The sequence below is a fragment of the Eubalaena glacialis genome, chromosome 1, assembly GCF_028564815.1.
Source record: "Eubalaena glacialis isolate mEubGla1 chromosome 1, mEubGla1.1.hap2.+ XY, whole genome shotgun sequence".
Classification (NCBI taxonomy): Eukaryota; Metazoa; Chordata; class Mammalia; order Artiodactyla; family Balaenidae; genus Eubalaena; species Eubalaena glacialis.
This window is the reverse complement of record NC_083716.1, coordinates 27,117,421-27,139,818: the sequence shown is the minus strand read 5'-3', so window position 1 is coordinate 27,139,818 and position 22,398 is coordinate 27,117,421. Positions and strand designations below refer to the sequence as shown.

At 44.8% G+C, this 22,398-nt stretch overlaps 2 protein-coding genes across 7 annotated transcripts in view; one reads left to right on the top strand and one right to left on the bottom strand.

Moving 5' to 3' along the window:
* Window positions 1-15,002, bottom strand: part of ARMH3 (armadillo like helical domain containing 3) — a 175,105-nt gene extending 160,103 nt beyond the window's left edge. For 3 of the 6 annotated variants that reach the window (XM_061193947.1, XM_061193979.1, XM_061193954.1), the window contains exons 1-2: window positions 14,887-15,002; window positions 1,818-2,040 (exon numbers count right to left, since the gene is read on the bottom strand). In XM_061193947.1, coding sequence (XP_061049930.1) covers window positions 1,818-1,899 — 82 coding nt within the window. In that variant the 5' untranslated portion in view covers window positions 1,900-2,040; window positions 14,887-15,002. The remainder of the gene's footprint in view (window positions 1-1,817; window positions 2,041-14,886) is intronic. The other 3 variants (XM_061193961.1, XM_061193998.1, XM_061193971.1) reach the window with 2 other exon arrangements.
* Window positions 15,003-19,794: 4,792 nt separating this feature from the next.
* Window positions 19,795-22,398, top strand: HPS6 (HPS6 biogenesis of lysosomal organelles complex 2 subunit 3). Its single transcript, XM_061193933.1, has one exon. The coding sequence runs from the start codon at window positions 19,891-19,893 to the stop codon at window positions 22,300-22,302; it is 2,412 nt and encodes an 803-aa protein (XP_061049916.1). The 5' UTR covers window positions 19,795-19,890; the 3' UTR covers window positions 22,303-22,398.

The following is a 22,398-nucleotide window of genomic DNA, read 5'->3' as shown; positions in this document are numbered from 1 at the left end:
AAAAAGAAGCCATGCCAAGGATGTGCAGAAAAGGTAACCCTTGTACACTGCTGGTGGGAATGTAAATTGGTACAGCCACTATGGAAAACAGTATGGAGGTTCCCCAAATATTAAAAATAAAACTACCGGGGCTTCCCTGGTGGCGCAGTGGTTAAGAATCCACCTGCCAATGCAGGGGACAGGCATTCGAGCCCTGGTCCGGGAAGATCCCACATGCCGCGGAGCAAATAAGCCCGTGCACAACTACTGAGCCTGCGCTCTAGAGCCCACGAGGCACAACTACTGAGCCCACGTGCCACAACTACTGAAGGCCCGTGCGCCTAGAGCTCATGCTCCACAACAAGAGAAGCCACCACAATGAGAAGCCCGCGCACCCCAACGAAGAGTAGCCCCCGCTCGCCGCAACTAGAGAAAGCTCACACGCAGCAACAAAGACCCAATGCAGCCAAAAATAAATAAGTAAATTAATTTTAAAAAATGAAAAACAGAAAAATAAAACTACCATATGATCCAGCAATCCCACTTCTGCATATATATCCAAAGAAAATAAAATCACTATCTTGAAGAGATGTACCCTCATGTTCACTGCAGCATTATTCACAATAATCAAAACATGGAAATAACCTAAGTGCCCATCAATGGACAAATGGATAAAGAAAATGTGGTATATACATACAATGGAATATTATTCAGCCATAAAAAAAGAAGGAAATCCTGCCATTTGCAACAACATGGATGAATCTTGAGGGCATTATGCTGATGAAATAAGTCAGACAGAGAAAGACAAATATTGTATGATCTCAATTATATGTGGAATCTAGGGCTTCCCTGGTGGCGCAGTGGTTAAGAATCCGCCTGCCAATGCAGGGGACACAGGTTCGAACCCTGGTCCAGGAAGATCCCACATGCTGCGGAGGAACTAAACCCGTGCACCACAACGACTGAGCCTGCACTCTAGAGCCTGCGAGCCACAACTACTAAGCCCGCGTGCCACAACTACTGAAGCCTGTGAGCCTAGAGCCCATGCTCTGCAATGAGAAGCCACTGCAATGAGAAGCCTGAGCACTGCAATGAAGAGTAGCCCCTGCTCACCACAACTAGAGAAAGCCCGGGCACAGCAACGAAGACCCAATGCAGCCAAAAATAAATAAATAAAATAAATTTATTAAAAAAAAAAAAATTATATGTGGAATCTAAAAAAAGTCAAACACATAGAAATAGAGTAGATTAGATTGGTGGTTGCCAGGGGATGGGGGATGGGGCAAATGGAGAGATGTTGGTCAAAGGGTACAAACTTCCAGTTATAAGATGAATAAGTTCTGGGGATCTAACATACAACCCAGTGACTACAGTTAACAATACTGTTATTGTATATCTGAAAGTTACTACGATTAAATCTTTTTTTTTTTAATAAATTTATTTATTTTATTTTATTTATTTTATTTTTGACTGTGTTGGGTCTTCGTTGCTGCACACAGGCTTTTTCTCTGGTTGTGGCACGCAGGCTTCTCATTGTGGTGGCTTCTCTTGTTGGGAGCACGGGCTCTAGGCACGCAGGCTTCAGTAGTTGTGGCACATGGGCTCAATAGTTGTGGCTCGCGGGCTCTAGAGCGCAGGCTCAGTAGTTGTAGCGCATGGGCTTAGTTGCTCTGTGGCATGTGGGATCTTCCCGGACCAGGGCTCGAACCCGTGTCTCCTGCATTGGCAGGCGGATTCTTAAGTCTCTGATTGAAAGCATCAAACAGTAGTTTGATCCCGTCCTGAGTCAGGTTAAGGATGAGGTCATGGCTTAGAGGAGACTGTTCACTGTAGAGAACCTGGACATTTTTTATGATGCGACAGTGCTTCTGAAGAATGGCTACTGCCTGAGCCAGAGGCATTCCCAGCGCGAATTCCCATTGCTCATTTCCCAGAGAGCGCTCGGGCACCACCTCCAGATCCAGCATTGGTTCGGCTCGCCGGCGCGGCCTCCCTGCGGCAGCGCGGATGGGACCGGAACTCACCGGCAGCAGCCTGAGGCAGCGGCGGCAGCAGGACCGTCTGCGGCAAAAAACCGATAAAATCTTAAATGGTCTCACCACAAAAAAAGAAAAAAAAGTGACTATGTGAGGTAATGGATGTGTTAACTAACTTCATCATGGTAATCATTTCACAATATATATGTATATCAAATCATCATATTATATACCTTAAAATTATACAATGTTATATGTAAATTATATTTCAATAAATGGCGGGGAGGGCATGGAACAGCTCTCTATAGGCTTTCAATGTAATGGTCTGGAGTTCTAGGTTCATACTTGTAATGGACTATTAGCAAGTATCACCCTCACTTCACTGTTCAGGGACTCTCCAAAACACTAGTGTAGGTAGATGCTGAGGTAAACATCCCAAAACATTTCAACCAGTATATAAGAAAAGAAAAAGGAGAAGAGAAAGAAAAGAAGGGGAAAGAAGGAAAATTAATAAAAATAAATGTGCCCATCATCTAGGAAGAAAAAAACATGCACAGATCAGGTGTTCATTCAACAAATATTGATCACCTAAGCATTAGGGATACAGCAGTGAACAAGCAGACAAGATCCCTGCTCTCGGAGTTTTCATTCTAGTAGAGGAAGACAACAAACAAGTTAAGCTGAGACAATGAAAAGTATCTTGAAGACAAATTGTCTAGGGGGACTACAACAGATTGCAGATTAAAGGCCTCTATGGGAAGTGATATGCGGACTGAGATCAGAATAACAGAAAGAAAACAGCCATGTGAAAATCTTGGGAAAAGTGTTCCAGATAGAGGCAGTGGCAAGTGCAAAGGCTCCAAGATTTGAATACACTTGGCATGTTCAAGAAACAGAAATGCCAGAGTGCCTATAGTACAAACATTCCCTTTTTGAAAGGTTTTTGTAAAACTTATTGAAGTGGGGCTTCCCTGGTGGCACAGTGGTTAAGAATCCACCTGCCAAGGCAGGGGACACAGGTTCGAGCCCTGGTCCGGGAAGATCCCACATGCCGCGGAGCAACTAAGCCCTTGCGCCACAACTATTGAGCCTGCACTCCAGAGCCAGCGAGCCACAACTACTGAGCCCGTGTGCCACAACTACTGAAGCCCGCATGCCTAGAGCCCATGCTCCGCAACAAGAGAAGCCACCGCAACGAAGAGCAGCCCCAGCTCGCCACAACTAGAGAAAGCCTGTGCACAGCAACAAAGACCCAACGCAGGAAGGAAGGAAGGAAGGAAGGAAGGAAGGAAGGGAGGGAGGAAGAAAGGGAGGGAGGGAGTACAAACTAATGATTTCATTTATATGAAACTCAAAAAGGCAAAATTAGTCTATGGTGACAGACATCAGAATAGTGGTGACCCTGGGTGGGGAGATGAGTGGGAAGGAGCACAAGGAAGCCTTCTGAGGTGCCAGAAATGTGCTTTATCTTGACCTGAGTGGAAGTCACATAAATATGTACATGTGTAAAAGAATTATCAAGTCATACACTTCACATTATGTACACTATTCCTCAATCTAAAATAATGCATGTGCTCATATATGTATATGAAAATTTAACAATACCCATGCAGAACACTAGAACAAAGGCTAGTAGGGACCCCACCTTGCACACATAGGACACTGATCTAAAATAACCACCAAAGAGTTGACACTTATTTCGTACTTGCTACATACCAAGCACTGTTCTAAGCACTTTATATACATTAATTCATTTTATCCTCACAACAAACCTATGATCCAGGAACTTTACAATAAGAAAACTAAAGCATGAAGTGGTTAAAAAACAAAAATTTAAAAATTTGCCAGGATAAGTGAAAGTAGGGACTCAAACCCAGAAAGCCTGATGTTTGAGTTCAGCCCTTAACCACTGTACTATACTGAGCAGGAATGAGCAGAAGTAGAGTAACCTACACATAAACAAAGCTGAGCATCTGCAGAGAAACTGAAGAGGTTCCAGGTAAGTGAGGAGGAAAAGTATATGCTCGCTGACCTTAATGAACAAACTTTGGAATGTCCAGATATCTTGAGTTTCATCACTAGTTTGCCCGTAGGTAGATGTGCCATGGTAGGAAGTAAAAGATAACTGTCTGATACATGCATATGTATATAAATATTGATAATGGTAAAGTGAAAAAGAGATAGACAAATTAATGAAGTAGTAGAAAACTTAGAAGGAAAAACTAGAGAGGAATCTGAGTTTCTATTCAAGTTGACAGATGCATTCAATATGGTAAACAGAAAAAATTTTTTAAAAGGCTGAAATACACTGATATCCACTACAGGATTTAATTGATACTATTTTAACTGAGCTAAGTCAGTGCTCTGAGGATAATTCTCCACCAAAACTTCATTATGAATGGAAAGATATTGTGAAAAATGCTTTACCCCTGCAGAGCTGTGATCACATGTTTCAGAATCTCCTGGCATGCCTCCTGGAAATGTAGACTCCTAAGCCCCCCTCCCCACTACTGAAACAGATTTTTCAAGATAAGGATTAGAGGTCTACATTTTTAATAATCACTGCAGTCAGTGGTTCTCAACTGGGGCAATTTTGCCTCCCAGGGGACATTTGTCAATGCCTGGAGACATTTTTGGTTGTCACAACTGGGAGGGGAGGTACTACTAGCATCTACTGGGTAGAGGCCAGGGATGCTGCTAAACATCCTAAAGTATACAGGACAGTTACCACAACAAAGAATTATCTCGCCCAATAAGTCAATAATGCCGAGGTTGAAAAACCCTGCCCCAAATAATTCTGATGCTCACTAAAGTTTGAGAAGTACTCATCTGAGCCTTAAACCAGGCCTTCAAAAGAAAGGAGCATCTGGACAGATGATTTTGAGAGGATGAATAAAACTTCTGCCATCTCTAGAAAAGGCACTGGAGCAATCCTTACCTACTTCCAGCTCATTCTCCCCATACTAACTCACCAACGCATCCCCTTTCCTTAGGATCTTAGCCGCAGTTTGCCCATCTGTGAAGGATCACTACAAAACACACTGACTATAGTAATCCACAATGCCTAGTGAAGGAGATGAAAATCCTGTCTGCCCAGGAGATGTGGCTGAGTCAGATATTACCACTCCACTGTCTGACAATGAGCCATTCACCCAACACACAAGAGGGGGCAATATGTTTATAAAGCCAGAAATAGCCTCCTCCAGGACTCTCCTAAAAAAAGTTCCCTAGTTCCTCTAGATGTGAGGGTTTTTTTTTAAATCTTTAGGCAAAAGTTATCTGCTCCCTATGTTCTTCTACAAGGCATCCCACACTCCCAAGGTAAACACCAGCACTATAATGCAGGGCATTTCTACCTCCAAATACCAACCCTTCGTTTCTCAGACTAGCTCCTAACATGTCTCTTCCTTTCTGAAGGCCCCAAGGATTTAGCTCACTTGCTGCATTCACATACTGCTGTTCCACATGATTCCCTGCCATACCTTCTCTCAGTAGCATGGGACACAGGTTCCCCCAATTGCACCCTATAGATTGGCTCTAAAACCAGCATATAATTCCTTTCCATTTTAATGGATTTTTACTGCTAGTCACTCCAAGTCTTTTATACCTCCAAAATGAAAATAAAGTGAGGCCTTCATTCTTGAAGCCACCTCTCTAAATTCCCTTCATAGAGAGCTCCAGGACAGGCCACCACTCTTCTGTTCTTTTACAGTTTTTTTTTTGAATTTTATTTTACTTATTTTTTATACAGCAGGTTCTTAATAGTTATCCATTTTATACACATCAGTCTATACATGTCAATCCCAATCGCCCAATTCATCCCACCACCATCCCCACCCCCACCCGGCCACTTCCCCCCTTGGTGTCCATACGTTTCTTCTCTACATCTGTGTCTCTATTTCTGCCCTGCAAACCGGTTCATCTGTACCATTTTTCTAGGTTCCACATATATGCGTTAATATACAATATTTGTTTTTCTCTTTCTGACTTACTTCACTCTGTATGACAGTCTCTAGATCCATCCACGTCTCTACAAATGACACAATTTCGTTCCTTTTTATGGCTGAGTAATATTCCATTGTATATATGTACCACATCTTCTTTATCCATTCGTCTGTCAATGGGCATTTAGGTTGCTTCCATGACCTGACTATTGTAAATAGTGCTGCAATGAACATTGGGGTGCATGTGTCTTTTTGAATTATAACTTTCTCTGGGTATATGCCCAGTAGTGGGACTGCTGGGTCATATGGTAATTCTATTTTTAGTTTTTTAAGGAACCTCCATACTGTTCTCCATAGTGGCTGTATCAATTTACATTCCCACCAACAGTGCAAGAGGGTTCCCTTTTCTCCACACCCTCTCCAGCATTTATTGTTTGTAGATTTTCTGATGATGCCCATTCTAACTGGTGTGAGGTGATACCTCATTGTGGTTTTGATTTGCATTTCTCTAATAATTAGTGATGTTGAGCAGCTTTTCATGTGCTTCCTGGCCATCTGTATGTCTTCTTTGGAGAAATGTCTATTTAGGTCTTCTGACCATTTTTTGATTGGGTTGTTTCTTTTTTTAATATTGAGCTGCATGAGCTGTTCACATATTTTTGGAGATTAATCCTTTGTCCATTGATTCATTTGCAAATATTTTCTCCCATTCTGAGGGTTGTCTTTTTGTCTTGTTTGTAGTTTCCTTTGCTTTGCAAAAGGTTTTAAGTTTCATTAGGTCCCATTTGTTATTTTTGTTATTTCCATTACTCTAGGAAGTAGATCAAAAAAGATCTTGCTGTGATTTATGTCAAAGAGTGTTCTTCCTATGTTTTCCTCTAAGAGTTTTATAGTGTACAGTCTTACATTTAGGTCTCTAATCCATTTTGAGTTTATTTTTGTGTATGGTGTTAGGGAGTGTTCTAATTTCATTCTTTTACATGTAGCTGTCCAGTTTTCCCAGCACCACTTATTGAAGAGACTGTCTTTTCTCCACTGTATATTCTTGCCTCCTTTATCATAGATTAGTTGAGCATAGGTGCGTGGGTTTATCTCTGGGCTTTCTATCCTGTTCCATTTATCTATATTTCTGTTTTGGTGCCAGGACCATACTGTCTTGATTACTGTAGCTTTGTAATATAGTCTGAAGTCAGGGAATCTGATTCCTCCAGCTCCATTTTTTTCACTCAAGACTGCTTTGGCTATTCAGAGTCTTTTGTGTCTCCATACAAATTTTAAGATTTTTTGTTCTAGTTCTGTAAAAAAAAATGCCATTGGTAATTTGATACAGATTGCATTGAATCTGTAGATTGCTTTGGGTAGTATAGTCATTTTCACAATATTGATTTCCCAATCCAAGAACATGGTATATCTCTCCATCTGTTTGTATCATCTTTAATTTCTTTCATCAGTGTCTTATAGTTTTCTGCACACAGGTCTTTTGTCTCCCTAGGTAGGTTTATTCCTAGGTATTTTATTCTTTTTGTTGCAATGGTAAATGGGATTGTTTCCTTAATTTCTCTTTCAGATTTTTCATCATTAGTGTATAGGAATGCAAGAGATTTCTGTGCATTAATTTTGTATCCTGCAACTTTACCAAACTCATTGATTAGCTCTAGTAGTTTTCTGGTGGCCTCTTTAGGATTCTCTATGTATAGTATCATGTCATCTGCAAACAGTGACAGTTTTACTTCTTCTTTTCCAATTTGTATTCCTTTTATTTCTTTTTCTTCTGATTGTTGTGGCTAGGACTTCCAAAACTATGTTGAATAATAGTGGCGAGAGTGGACATCCTTGTCTTGTTCCTCATATTAGAGGAAATGCTTTCAGTTTTTCACCATTGACAATGATGTTTGCTGTGGGTTTGTCATATATGGCCTTTATTATGTTGAGGTAGGTTCCCTCTATGCCCACTTTCTGGAGAGTTTTTATCATAAGTGGGTGTTGAATTTTGTCAAAAGCTTTTTCTGCATCTATTGAGATGATCATATGGTTTTCCTTCTTCAATTTGTTAATATGGTGTATCACATTGATTGATTTGCATATATTGAGGAATCCTTGCATCCCTGGGATAAATCCCACTTGATCATGGTGTATGATCCTTTTAATGTGTTGTCGGATTCTGTTTGTTAGCATTTTGTTGAGGATTTCTGCATCTATATTCACCAGTGACATTGGTCTATAATTTTCTTTTTTTGTAGTATCTTTGTCTGGTTTTGGTATCAGGGTGATGGTGGCCTCATAAAATGAGTTTAGGAATGTTCCTTCCTCTGCAATTTTTTGGAAGAGTTTGAGAAGGATGGGTGTTAGCTCTTCTCTAAATGTTTGAAAGAATTCACCTGTGAAGCCATCTGGTCCTGAACTTTTGTTTGTTGGAAGATTTTAAATCACAGTTTCAATTTCATTACTTGTGATTGGTCTGTTCATATTTTCTGTTTCTTCCTGGTTCAGTCTTGGAAGGTTATACCTTTCTAAGAATTTGTCCATTTCTTCCAGGTTGTCCATTTTATTGGCATAGAGTTGCTTGTAGTAGTCTCTTAGGATGCTTTGTATGTCTGCAGTGTCTGTTGTAACTTCCCCTTTTTCATTTCTAAATTTATTGATTTGAGTCCTCTCCCTCTTTTTCTTGATGGGTCTGGCTAACAGTTTATCAATTTTGTTTATCTTCTCAAAGAACTAGCTTTTAGTTTTATTGATCTTTGCTATTGTTTTCTTTGTTTCTATTTCATTTATTTCTGCTCTGATCTTTATGATTTCTTCTACTAACTTTGGGTTTTGTTTGTTTTTCTTTCTCTGGGTCCTTTAGGTGTAAGGTTAGATTGTTTATTTGAGATTTTTCTTGTTTCTTGAGGTAGGCTTGTATTGCTATAAACTTCCCTCTTAGAACTGCTTTTGCTGCATCCCATAGGTTTTGGATCATCGTGTTTTTGTTGTCATTCGTCTCTAGGTATTTTTTGATTTCCTCTTTGGTTTCTTCAGTGATCTCTTGGTTATTTAGTAACGTATTGTTTAGCCTCCATGTGTTTGTGTTTTTCACATTTTTTCCCCTGTAACTGATTTCTAATCTCATAGCATTGTGGTTAGAAAAGATGTTTGCTATGACTTCAATATTCTTAAATTTACTGAGGCTTGATTTGTGACCCAAGATGTGACCTATCCTGGAGAATGTTCCGTGTACACTTGAGAAGAAAGTGTAATCTGCTGTTTTTGGATGGAATGTCCTATAAATATCAATTAAATCTATCTGGTCTATTGTGTCATTTAAAGCTTGTGTTTCATTATTAATTTTCTGTTTGGATGATCTATCCATTGGTGTAAGTGAGGTGTTAAAGTCCCCCACTATTATTGTGTTACTGTCGATTTCCTCTTTTATAGCTGTTAGCAGTTGCCTTATGTATTGAGGTGCTCCTATGTTGGGTGCATATATATTTATAATTGTTATATCTTCCTCTTGGATTGATCCCTTGATCATTATGTAGTGTCCTTCCTTGTCTTGTGTAACATTCTTTATTTTGAAGCCTATTTTATCTGATATGAGTATTGCTACTCCAGCTTTCTTTTGATTTCCATTTGCATGGAATATCTTTTTCCATCCCCTCACTTTCAGTCTGTATGTGTCTCTAGGTCTGAAGTGGGTCTCTTGTAGACAGCATATATATGGGTCTTGTTTTTGTATCCATTCAGCAAGCCTGTGTCTTTTGGTTGGAGCATTTAATCCATTCACGTTTAAGGTAATTATCGATATGTATGTTCCTATTACAATTTTCTTAATTGTTATGGGTTTGTTTTTGTAGGTCCTTTTCTTCTCTTGTGTTTCCCACTTAGAGAAGTTCCTTTAGCATTTGTTGTAGACATGGTTTGGTGGTGCTGAATTCTCTTAGCTTTTGCTTGTCTGTAAAGCTTTTGATTTCTCCATCAAATCTGAATGAGATCCTTGCTGGGTAGAGTAATCTTGCTTGTAGGTTCTTCCCTTTCATCACTTTAAATATATCATGCCACTCCCTTCTGGCTTGTAGAGTTTCTGCTGAGAAATCAGCTGTTAACCTTATGGGAGTTCCCTTGTATGTTACTTGTCGTTTTTCCCTTGTTGCTTTCAATAATTTCTCTTTGTGTTTAATTTTTGTCAATTTGATTACTATGTGTCTGTGTGTTTCTCCTTGGGTTTATCCTGCACTTCCTGGACTTGGGTGGCTATTTCCTGTCCCATGTTAGGGAAGTTTTTGACTATAATCTCTTCAAATATTTTCTCCAGTTCCTTCTCTCTCTCTTCTCCTTCTGGGACCCCTATAATGCGAATGTTGTTGCGTTTAATGTTGTCCCAGAGGTCTCTTAGGCTGTCTTCATTTCTTTTCATTCTTTTTCCTTTATTCTGTTCCACGGCAGTGAACTCCACCATTCTGTCTTCCAGGTCACTTATCTGTTCTTCTGCTTCAGTTATTCTGCTATTGATTCCTTCTAGTGTATTTTTCATTTCAGTTATCATATTGTTCACCTCTGTTTGTTTGTTCTTTAATTCTTCTAGGTCTTTGTTAAACATTTCTTGTATCTTCTCAATCTTTGCCTCCATTCTCTTTCCGAGGTCCTGGATCATCTTCACTATCATTATTCTGAATTCTTTTTCAGGAAGCTTGCCTATCTCCACTTCATTTAGTTGTTTTTCTGGGGTTTTATCTTGTTTCTTCATCTGGTACAAAGTCCTCTGCCTTTTCATTTTGTCTGTCTTTCTGTGAATGTGGTTTTCCTTCCACAGGCTCCAGAACTGTCTACCCTTTTGTTCTATCATTTCTGTTTTTTTTAATTACTGGGGATGGAATTCATCACTCATTCCTCCAAATCTTTCAGAGCACAGCCTCCCACTCAAGGTGGTATATAATAATACATAACACTACTGAGCAGTCCCTATGTACTTGGCACTATTCTAAGTGATTTAAATATGCTGTACTTAATCCTTACAATAAGCAAATGAAGTAGGTACTAATATCATAATTTTACAATGAGGATTTTACTTTGCCCAATGTAACGAATTTTAAGTGGTACAGCCACTAAATCTTTCTCTCTGGTAGCCCTCCTCCCTATGAGAATATCTTGTTAGTGCAAAAAAAGCAGGTGCTAACTAGTAGAACATTCAAAATCCAGATTCAGTTAAAATTCTATGGAAACTCCAAACTGATATCCATAATATCAACATTCCCACTTTATCCAAGAAAAGTCAGTCAACTCAGGACATCATCTGACAAGCATCATCCCTACTTTCTAGATGCTAGGATAGAACCAGCCTGATTCAGTAATAAGCACATGTGCCACTATGGGGCAGCGTCTATATCTTGTGTGTGCTCTGAACAGTGCTCACCTCAGAGTGAGTATTTAGGCTACACTTGAAAGCGGAATTAACTCAGGAACTTTCCCAAGACTAAGCAGCAAGTGGCAAAACCAGGATTTCTGCAATCTTTACTCTGGATATCAGCCATAGTCTACCTACTAGAAGGATATCAGCCATAGTCTGTACCTACTAGAAGTGAACTAGCTTCACAGAAGAGAATTCATTCTGGTCCCATCAGAATCTACTGAGTCTGCCAACTTTCACAAACTAATAATACAGATGAAGAGGTTTAAATAAACATGACCGTCTCAGGTTCCCTTTCAAATGATTTTACACAAGAAGGAATGCACTTGCACCTTCAGAAGGAGGAACCAACTTCAAACTGACAGGATTTCAGGAAACTCTGATTGAAAATCACATTTTTCTGACATCTCCCAGAATGAGAATTCATTGTAAGATCCTCTTCTCAATGAGCAGGGGCCTCTTATAAATTAATACTGTCTATCTCCTGCTCAAGCCCTGAACTTCCTCAAGCAGCAGCACATCACTCATATCTTCTTCATTTCCTTTCCTGTTGACCCATACAAGCCTCATGAATACCACCTAAGTATGAAATGAAAATTATAAGACAGACTCCCATAATCTTCTTAAAGAAAGCCCAAAAGGTAACTTCGACCTGGCAAAGTAAATTGATTTCCTGCTAGCTTAACTAACATTTATTGAGAGCTTATAATAACACGGGCATTGTAAAAGGGGAAAAGGGACACAAAATTATTGAGTTATATGGCCCCTGCCTTGAGAAGCTCACTATTAAGTGGAAGAAGGGCATATTCTAATATTTCCTTATAAAGAAATAAAATAAACATTATTTTCCCAGGATTTTTTTCAAATATGTCCTCACTTACTCCAAGCTATTGCCAAGATATCAAGCTCACCAGGCCTCCTTACTTCCAGCTGCCTAGTAACATCTCCATGTGCATATCCCACAACAACTTGATCTCAGCATACCAGACTGTCTCCCCTATACGTCTTTCTATAGTCACCCAAACCTTAAAAAAATCTGCTCTACTTTTACTAATCCATATCCTGGTCAATGAAATTCCCATTTACCCAATTTCTCAAATTAGAAAACTTAGCCCACTGTCTCTCCCCAAACAGTCACTAAATCCTATTGCAGCTATCTTAGAAATACTTCTAAAATCCATTCCCCTCCTCTTCATTCCCACGGCCACATTTTATTCAGACTCTCAGTCAACTGCAACAACTCTAATTAGTCTCACTGCCTCATTTCTCATTACTTTAATCTGCACTTCTGTCACTCCCTAACATTAAAACACTCCAATAGCTCCCTACTCTCTTTTCAGTCTCACCGCCTGGCAATTTCCCCACCACACATCCTGTTTTGGACAAATTTCTGACACTTAAACGTCATGTTATTTTTTTTTCCTCACACTTTCACCATGCCTTTGCTCATGCTGTTGTCTCCATCTGGAATGCCTTTCTTTACTTGTGCAAGCTCCTACCCATCTTCCAACACCCAACTCAAGTATCTCCTCCCTACAGACATTTCCCTGACTTTCCAGGCAATGGTAATATTTCCTTCACACCATATAAATTCCTTGTAATGGATATGTAACACACAGCACTACAATTTTCATGTGAATATGTCTCTCCGACGTTCTTGAGGAAAGATAGTCATATTAACCCCAGTGCCAGTTACATAAGTGCTCAATAGGGACTTCCCCGGTGGTCCAGTGAGTAAGACTCCGCACTCCCAGTGCAGGGGGCCCGGGTTCGATCCCTGGTTGGGGAACTAGATCCTGCATGCGTGCCGCAACTAAGAGTCCGCATGCCACAACTAAGAAGTCCGCATGCTGCAACTAAAAGATGCCACATGGGTTAAGAATCCGCCTGCCAATGCAGGGGACACCGGTTCAAGCCCTGGTCCAGGAAGATCCCACGTGCCGTGGAACAACTAAGCCCATGCGCCACAACTACTGAGGCTGCGCTCTAGAGCCCATGAGCCACAACTACTGAACCCGTGTGCCACAACTACTGAAGCCCGTGTGCCCAGAGCCTGCGCTCCACAACAAGAGAAGCCACCGTAATGAGAAGCCTGCGCGCTGCAACGAAGAGTAGCCCCCGCTCGCCGCAACTAGAGAAAAGCCTGCGCGCTGCAATGAAGACCCAATGCAGCCATAAATAAATAAATAAATAAATAAATTTTTTTAAATAAAAATAAAAATGAAAGATGCCACATGCCGCAACAAAGATCCCACATGCCGCAACTAAGACCCGGCGCAGCCAAAAATGCATTAAAAAGAAAACTTAATAAGTGCTCAATAAATGTGTGTTTAATAAACAGTGTGCCCTCACATATCCTGGATCAATTTGTTATCTGGTTATTTTCCCCAAATTTTATGGATTCTTGAACTTGGCTCTACGTAAAAGTAGAACTTTCATAACACTGCTTTGAGTTTTCAAGAGGTTTTATTACTATTATTATTCTTCAAATGTCGAACAAGTGTATGAATTATAATGTCTAAACACCCAATGAAAATACCTTAAAGGTTCCCTTATTCATTAAGGAACGAATGAGAGTCCCCCTTCACAATCCTAACTAGAAGTATCCACCTTTCTCTAGACTGATTGATCTGATATCTGGAGAAGCCCTCACATAGGAACTACTGTGCACACAAGACCAACTGAAGGTACACCCAAAATAATTCCAATTAACTTGTGCTAAACTAAGAGCAGGGACACAAACCCTATTTTCCCTGGTTTACAAAGTCAGAGAGAGTATAGAAGAGCAAAGAAACAGCTCTCACTGAACTCAAAACTTTTTCTGGAGAGGAAGAATTGGGGAGGGTCGGATGATCCACATTTATCCAGGCCTGCCCAAGTTTCTACTTCCCCATGTCGAAAGGCAGCACTCCTCAGTTTCTGATAGTTCTTCCCCAGGGAACCAGTTTTTATCTCCTGTTTCTTCCCTACACTTGCCTGGAAACAGGTTCGTTTCCCAGGTTCACACGGAGTAACCAGAGAAAACACGGTAGCTTCACTGATTGTGTGTAAAGGGTGGGCTGAAGCCCGGCGATCAGAGACTGTAAAGAGGAGATGGGGACCTTCCGGGACGCCTGATGACTTCGGGCAGACAGGGCTTCCTCTAGCCCTTCTCCGAGGTCTTGCCCCACGCCCTCACCCAGAGACAGGCTGAGCAGAAGGCCACTCGAGTGGGAAACACCTGGGAGGAAAGCTCTCAAGGTAGCCTGAAGGGTCGGAGTCTGCCTCGTGCTGGGTCAAAGGTCAGCGCCTCGGCTACCAGTAGGGCCCAGCAGGGACCCGGAGCGAGAGGCGTGTGACCGGCACTGGAGGATTAGAAGGACCGGCAGCTGGAGTACCGAGCCGCTTCTCGCTCCGCTCCGCCGCCCCGGGCCCAGCCTCCCCGCTGCACGCAGCCTCTGCGTTCCTCAGCAGCTGCCCTCCTTGCCTCTCCCTCTATAACCCCTGTCGTGCCCTAGCGAGCGCAGGCCCCGCCTCCAGGGCCGCCTCAGGGCCAAGGCCTAGTATGGCAGTACCCGCAGAGGTTGGCCAGGTTCGGAGACCGGCCCGGGTCGGCGCCGCTTACCGAGCGCCGCTTGCCCTGGCTCCTCCTCCACCACCCGCGCCGCTCCCGGACGGCTCGCTCCCGACGCCACCGACGCCGCAGCTGCTCCGGACTCACGGATGCGCTCCCGACCTCCCCAGACCCTTCCCCCGGCCCGCCGTGCCCCGCAGGATCCTAAAGCCTGCCGCGTGATACGTTCGCCCGCGCCGACTGCCTGAGGCTGGCTCGGACCACGATTCCCAGCAACCATCACAAAGACTACGACTCCCGAAATGCACCGCGAGAAAGAAATTAGCAAAAGAAACATGTATCTAGAGTGTACTGGATGCAAGTTGAATTAGCAGTTTCTTTAAATATGGCAGACCCTGAAGTCGGCAATTCCACTTCCAGGAGTAAATATATCCTCTAGAAACACTGGCAAAGTTTGGAAAGATATATGTTCCAAGCTCTTTATTGCAACTTTGTAAGTGAAAGACTGGAAACAAACTCATTCAATCAACATATACGTATTGTGTGCCTACTATGTACAAAGTACCGTGTAAAGCTGTGTCAACTTGGCAAGTTACCTCTCTGAGTCTGTTTTCTCACACGCAAAATGGAAGATTAAAAAAAGACATGCCGGGCAGTGCGTGCGTACGTGTATGTGTCTCCTTATAATGACTTTATAAAGTTGGTACCTCACAGATAACAAAAAAAAAAGGTTTTGAGTGATTACACAGCTTGCTTAATGTTCTAGAGTTAGTAAGAGGTGAAGAAGAGTTTAAACCCAGATCTATCAGGAAAGAGGTCTTAATAGCCCAAAAGCCCAGGTAATTTTTAATTTTTCTTGTCTGTTTACACAGTGGCATAAAACATGATTAGTGGTAAAAAGTTGTACCCTAATAGGATATAAAAAAAAGAGTCAGGGGCTTCCCTGGTGGCGCAGTGGTTGAGAATCTGCCTGCTAATGCAGGGGACGAGGGTTCGAGCCCTGGTCTGGGAAGATCCCACATGCCGCAGAGCGGCTGGGCCCAGTGAGCCACAAGTACTGAGCCTGCGTGTCTGGAGGCTGTGCTCCGCAACAGGAGAGGCCGCGATAGTGAGAGGCCCGCGCACTGCGATGAAGAGTGGCCCCCGCTTGCCACAACTAGAGAAAGCCCTCGCACAGAAACGAAGACCCAACACAGCCATAAATAAATAAATTTAAAAAAAAAAATCTCTCTCTGTCCTCATACACACACACACACACACACACACACACACACACACGGGCATGCGCGCCCACACACACAGAAAAAAAAAAAAAGTGAGAAGTGGTAATAGGAAGGCATCTTGAGGTGAACCCCAAGAACTATTGTTCCTGAACATGAGTTAGAAGCCTCCTCTACAGCTGAAAGAACCCTTTCCATTCCTGACTTCCTTTTAGCACATCTTTGTTGCGCACCGACTGAATACCCAATTCTGGGAGTAGTAAAAAGAAAAACAATTACAATTCTGAGATTATATTGTAACAAAGTGATAGATGATAGATAGAAAAATAGATATACAATTAAATGTTTTAAATATCAAACAGTGAATTATCGAAGGTAAGCTTAGACAAGCTCAAGCTGTAAATGCCCTGAAAATTCAGAGAATGGAAAATTCCCTGTCAATCTTCAGAGGCTTTGGGGGGAAGATGAAGATGAAGTCAAGTCTTAGAGGAGAGAAGAAAAGGAAAGGCGAAAGTGTGAACGTGAAGAAACACAATACACTGGCGGGAAGTGAATTAAATACAGATTCAGCTGAGGGTAAGTTTATAAGTCCACAGACTGAGTAGGTAAGAGCGTGACCTCTGGGATACTGTGGAAATGAATCCCAGGCTGGCTACCTACTAGCTGTATGACTTTGGACAATTACATGAGCTCTCTGAGCCTTAGTTTCCTATCTGGAAAATGGGGATAATAAAAGGCCTATGTTATATTGGTTTGGTTATCCAGCACTGAACCCTTCCTCTCCTTTTCTGGGGGCCTTTTCCTTTGGGTAGAGTCTTGATGGAAAACCAGGCCCTGGGCAACCAAGATAAGTGAGCTCATGTGACCTGAGCTTGGCCACTAGGTGCAACCTCCAAGGGCTTCAGCTCTTGATCAAGAGATGCAGAGATGAAAAGATGGTCAGAATTCATTCATAACAGGTGCTGTCCACAAATGCAGTGACCAAGTCATGCAGCACCAGGGGCTGTGGTGTCCTGGCTGTATGGTTCCTGCAAAAAAACAGTTGTGCTTCCTATTTCCTGGTCTTCAGAGAGTTTGGGTTCCTGCACATTTTCCAAGCCTGTTCTTCCTGTCTCCTGCAGATTCTGTGACCCACCCCCACACCAATGTTCTTCTAGTAAATTTCATTTTTTTTTCTGTATTTCTGTAACTATTCTGTAACTCTTAAAAGGTTCCTAAGTGGTATCACACACACAAACATGTGCCTACTCAAGCTTACTCATTCTTTCACCAAACATCTATTGAAGTCTTTCTTTGTGCCAGGCTCTACTCTAAAAGTGAGGATACAACATAATGTACAACACGATAAGTATAATTAACACTGCTGTAAATCCTAAGGGTTCTCATCAGAAGGAAAACAAATTTTTTTTTCTATTTCTTTAATTTTGTATCAATATGAGATGATGGATAGTCACTAAATTCATTGTGGTAATATGTAAGTCAAATCATGGTGCTGTACACCTTAAGCTTTTACAATGCTGTACATCAATCATGTCTCAATAAAACGGGAAGAAAAAATTAAAAATACAGTGGCGTATACGTATATGCATGCTTTTGTAACCATCAGAAATATGCACGTGTGTATCCATCAGAAATATGACTAAAGGGACTTCCCTGGTGGCGCAGTGGTTAAGAATCCTCCTGCCAATGCAGGGGACGTGGGTTCAAGCCCTGGTCTGGGAAGATCCCACATGCCTTGGAGCAACTAAGCCCGTGCACCACAACTACTGAGCCTGCGCTCTAGAGCCCGCGAGCCACAACTCCTGAAGCCCGTGCGCCTAGAGCCCGTGCTCCACAACAAGAGAAGTCACCGCAATGAGAAGCCCGTGCACCACAATGAAGAGTAGCCCCTGCTCGCCGCAACTAGAGAAGGCCCGCGTGCAGCAATGAAGACCCAATGCAGCCAAAAATAAATAAATAAATAAATAAACTTATAAAAAAGAAAAAGAAATACGGCTAAAAATACTCAGAAAATATGTAGTGTTACACAATACTGTAAATCAACAATACTTCAATTTTTTAAATGTAGTGTTTTTTTTTTTAAGTGAGGCTATAACAATGAAAGAAATCCCATGGCAACTAGGAACAGCTGGAGGAGGAGCAAATTTGGGGAGGAAGATGATGTTTAGGACATGTTGAGACTGAAATGTCTATGAGACATCCAGGCAGAAATATTTAGTAGACATTTGGATACCTTCATTGGAACTCAGCAGAGATCTCTGGGGTGTAGATAAATATTTTGGAGCCATTGTCCTAGTGGTAATGGTTCAAGCCATGAGAAGGGAAGAAATGGCCTAGGAAGAGGGCTAAAAAAATATTAATAATATGGGGAGGAAAAAAGATAAAAGGGCCCAAAATGGAATTTAAAACCAGCATTTAAAGGATGGTGGAGAAAGAGGAACCAATGGCAAAAAAAGTTCTGAAGACAGCGCTATCTAAAAAAGAGGAGAATTAGAGGAGAAAGATGCTGTGGAAACTACAGGAGAGACTTTCAATAAGGAAGTTGTCAAATGTCTCAAAAGAGAAAAGGAAATTAAAATGCCTTGAAGACCTCAGGAAAATGTACTTCGGGTAAGTATTGGTTTGAGAAATCAATGGAAGGAGAGAAAGTAGAGGCAACAAATGCTAGATCTTTGCAAGAAACTTGACTGTGAAATGAAAGGGAGAGGGAGTGATAGGAGTAAAGGCTGGGGGAGATGAGAACGAAAGAGTGACTTCCAAGACAGGACAGGCTGGGGAGTATTTTCTATGCTGAGAGCAAGAGGACAGAATGAGGATGATGAAACAGAAATGGATGCCGTTCTCAGGGAAGTTGCGTGGAAAGGGAGGGAGGGGCAAGCTAATGAAGGAGGGACTGGAGGAGGAGAGGGGAATACCACAGCACCTGAGAAGGCAATCTGGGATGGAAAGGACTCCTGCATATCAATTTGTAGGTGCTAAAGAGATTACACACAGACTCAGTGCCATTAAAGTATGTGTTAATTTTGTTTTTTAGCAAAATGTTAGTTTGGGTGAACTGTTGATACAGTGGTTTGGTGCATTGACCCTGGACCCAGATTGCCTGTGGTTGAAATCCCACCTGTATCTCTACTGCTTAATAGCTGTGTGATATTGGTCAATTTACTTTATCTCTCTGTACTTCATTTTCCTTATCTTTAAAAGGCGGGGTGGGGTGGGGGAGTCACACAGTAAGGGCTATGGAAGTACTAGCTATTATTATTTTTTCCACTAGTTTGTCATCTCCATGAAGTTGAGGTTTTCTCTTTTGTTCAGGGTTGTCTACTCAGAGCCTGGCACTTAGTAGGTGCTCAATAAAAATTTCATGAATAAACTGGGATGAGAGAGCGAGGCGTGGAGGGAAGGGAAGCCTTGGTAGTTGGACGCTGGGCGGGCTGGAAGCCAGATACCTTAGTCATACTCTGTGCCACTCCGCGGTTACCTGGGGCCTGAAGCAGCGGGCCTACATCCCGTCTCTGAGAGCTTCTCCAGGACTCGCGAGGTCGGAGCGCTGAGACGATTGTGTGCTCCCCGGCTCCACCCCCGCGAGGCTCCTGCGGCCCCGCCCCTGGTGGGCGGTGTTGTGCCGGCAGGGCATATACCGGCTCCAGTCGCGAGCTAGCCGTGAGGGGTGGGGCTGGGCTGGGCGGGGCCGACTCAGCCGGGCTTTGGCTCACCTCATCAACGAAGAGCGGAAGTCTCAACCCGAGTCTTGACCTCCCTTGGGAACCCGGCACCGAGAGCCGGGCCTCGCCCCACGGGGCGGCGGGCCTGAGCGTGCACCGGCGCGGGCGGCACCATGAAGCGTGCGGGAACTCTGCGCCTGCTCTCGGACCTGAACAACTTCAGCGGCGCGGCCCGGCTCCGGGAGTTGTTGGCCGGGGACCCAGCCGTCCGAGTTCGCTGCAGCCCGGACGGCCGCCACCTGCTGCTGCTGCGACCTCCGGGGGCACCGGACCCGCAACTGCTGGTCGCGGTGCGTGGACCCGGCGCGGAACTGGAACGTGCCTGGCCGGCTGGCCAGCCCTCACCGCTAGACGCCTTCTTCCTACCGTGGCCGGCGCGACCGGCGCTAGTCCTAGTGTGGGAGAGTGGCCTAGCCGAGGTGTGGGGCGCGGGGGTGGGGCCCGGCTGGCGGCTGCTGCAGAGCACCGAGCTGTGTCCTGGCGGTGGAGCCCGTGTGGTGGCCGTGGCGGCGCCCCGAGGCCGCCTGGTGTGGTGCGAGGAGCGTCAGGCCGGCGCTGAGGGCCGCGAAGGGCCTCCCGCAGTGGCTTTCAGCCACTGTGTGTGCGTCCGGACCCTGGAGCCCAGCGGGGAGGCCGGCACCAACCTGGGCCGTACACACATCCTGCTGCACAACTGCCCCCCTTTCGGGCTTCTGACCTCCTGCAAGGACCTCTTCCTGGTGCCCACTGCCACCACCTGGCCTGGCGTGGGCCACATTCTGCTCATCTGGAGCCCACGCAAGGGCAAGGTGGTGGTGGCTGCCCCATGTCTTGGCCTCTCCCACAGTAAAAGCCTGAATCCTGGAGGAGGGGACCCATGGGACTTCAGGACCCTGCTCCGAGGCCTTCCTGGGCTGCTGTCCCCCAGGCAGCCATTAACTGTACACACCTGGGCCCCAACTCCCCAGGGCCTGCTGTGGCTTGACTTCAGGGGCACTGTGAGCCTGGTGCAGCCCCACGGTGGTACCCGGGCTGTTGGCACCCTTCAGGAGGCACCTGCCAGCCTGGCAGGGTCTGCAGCACTGGGCACATTTCGTGGCACTCTGGCCTGTGTGCTGGGCTCCACATTGGAACTGCTGGACATGGGCAGTGGGCAGCTGCTAGAAAGGAAGGTCCTAAGTACAGACCGAGTACATCTGCTGGAACCCCCAGCCCCTGGCATGGAAAATGAGGAAGAGCTGGAGACCCAAGGGGGTCTTCGTTTGCTTTCAGCCGTGGGTCTGTTTCGAGTAGGCTGGGAAGCCCCACAAGGCCTTGAGCTGCCTTCAGCTGAAGATCTGGTGTTTGAGGAGGCCTGCGAGTACTACCAGCGGCGGAGCCTGCGGGGTGCCCGGCTCACCCCAGAGGAACTGAGACACAACAGCACATTCCGGGCACCTCAGGCCCTGGCTTCCATCCTCCAGGGCCACGTGTCCCCATCAACACTGTTGACCACACTGAGGGCTGAGCTTCGGGATTACCGGGGCTTAGAGCAGCTTAAAGCCCAGCTGGTGGCTGGGGATGATGAGGAGGCTGGCTGGACTGAGCTGGCAGAGCACGAAGTGGCACGGCTGCTGAGGACTGAGTTGATGGGAGACCAGCTGGCCCAGCTCAACACCATCTTCCAAGCCCTCCCTACAGCAGCCTGGGGTGCCATCCTCAGGGCCCTGCAGCTCCAGCCAGATGGGAATGGCAGGCTGAGGTCCCAAGCTCCCCCTGACGTGTGGAAGAAGGTACTTGGGGTTACAACATGTGGAAAGGAACCACCCAGTGGGATACTGCCCCTCTTTGAACTCCTGTGCCGATGCCTCTGCCGGCTGGAGCCACGGTGGCTGCCACCCTTTGTGGAGCTGGCACAGCAGCAGGGCGGGCCTGGCTGGGGGTCAGGGGGCCCAGGGCTGCCCCTCTATCGCCGAGCCCTGGAAGTACTAGGTGAGGAGGGGACTAGGCCTGAAGCACTGGAGCTAGACCTGCTCTTGGGCAGTGGGCGGCCCAAAGCTGTGCTCCAAGCTGTGGGGCAGCTGGTGCAGAAGGAAGAGTGGGAGCGGGCTCTAGAGGCTGGCTTGGCCCTCAGCCCCTCCAGCCCCCTGCTTCGAAGTGAGATCTTCAAACTGCTGTTGGCCGAATTTGCCCGGCACCGCCGGCTTGATGCTCACCTCCCCCTCCTTTGCCGCCTGTGCCCACCAGACCTAGCTCCAGCTGAGCTCCTGCTTCTACTGCGGACACACCTCCCAGATGAGTTGGAGCCCCCCGCCCCATTCCCTGAGCCTGGGGCAGAGCCCCCTCTCACTGTGGGCTTGCTCAGAGCCCTGCTGGAGCAGACTGGGACTCAAGGACGACCCTCTGGCCCAGTTCTAAGCCGATATGAGGACATTCTATGGGACCCAGGCACTCCACCCCCTACCCCACCTCGGGGACCTATGTCAGCCCTCCAGGCATCAGACCACCCAGGCCTGGAGGCATGGGCACCATCTGGACAGGGCCTCTGTGTGACTGACACAGGCTGAAAATTGTTTCTAGGACACAGTGATCAGGGAAAGGAGCCTAGGAGTTGGAGGGGGCCAGAGTGGGACCTGTGTGTGCAATACTCACAATACTCTTCT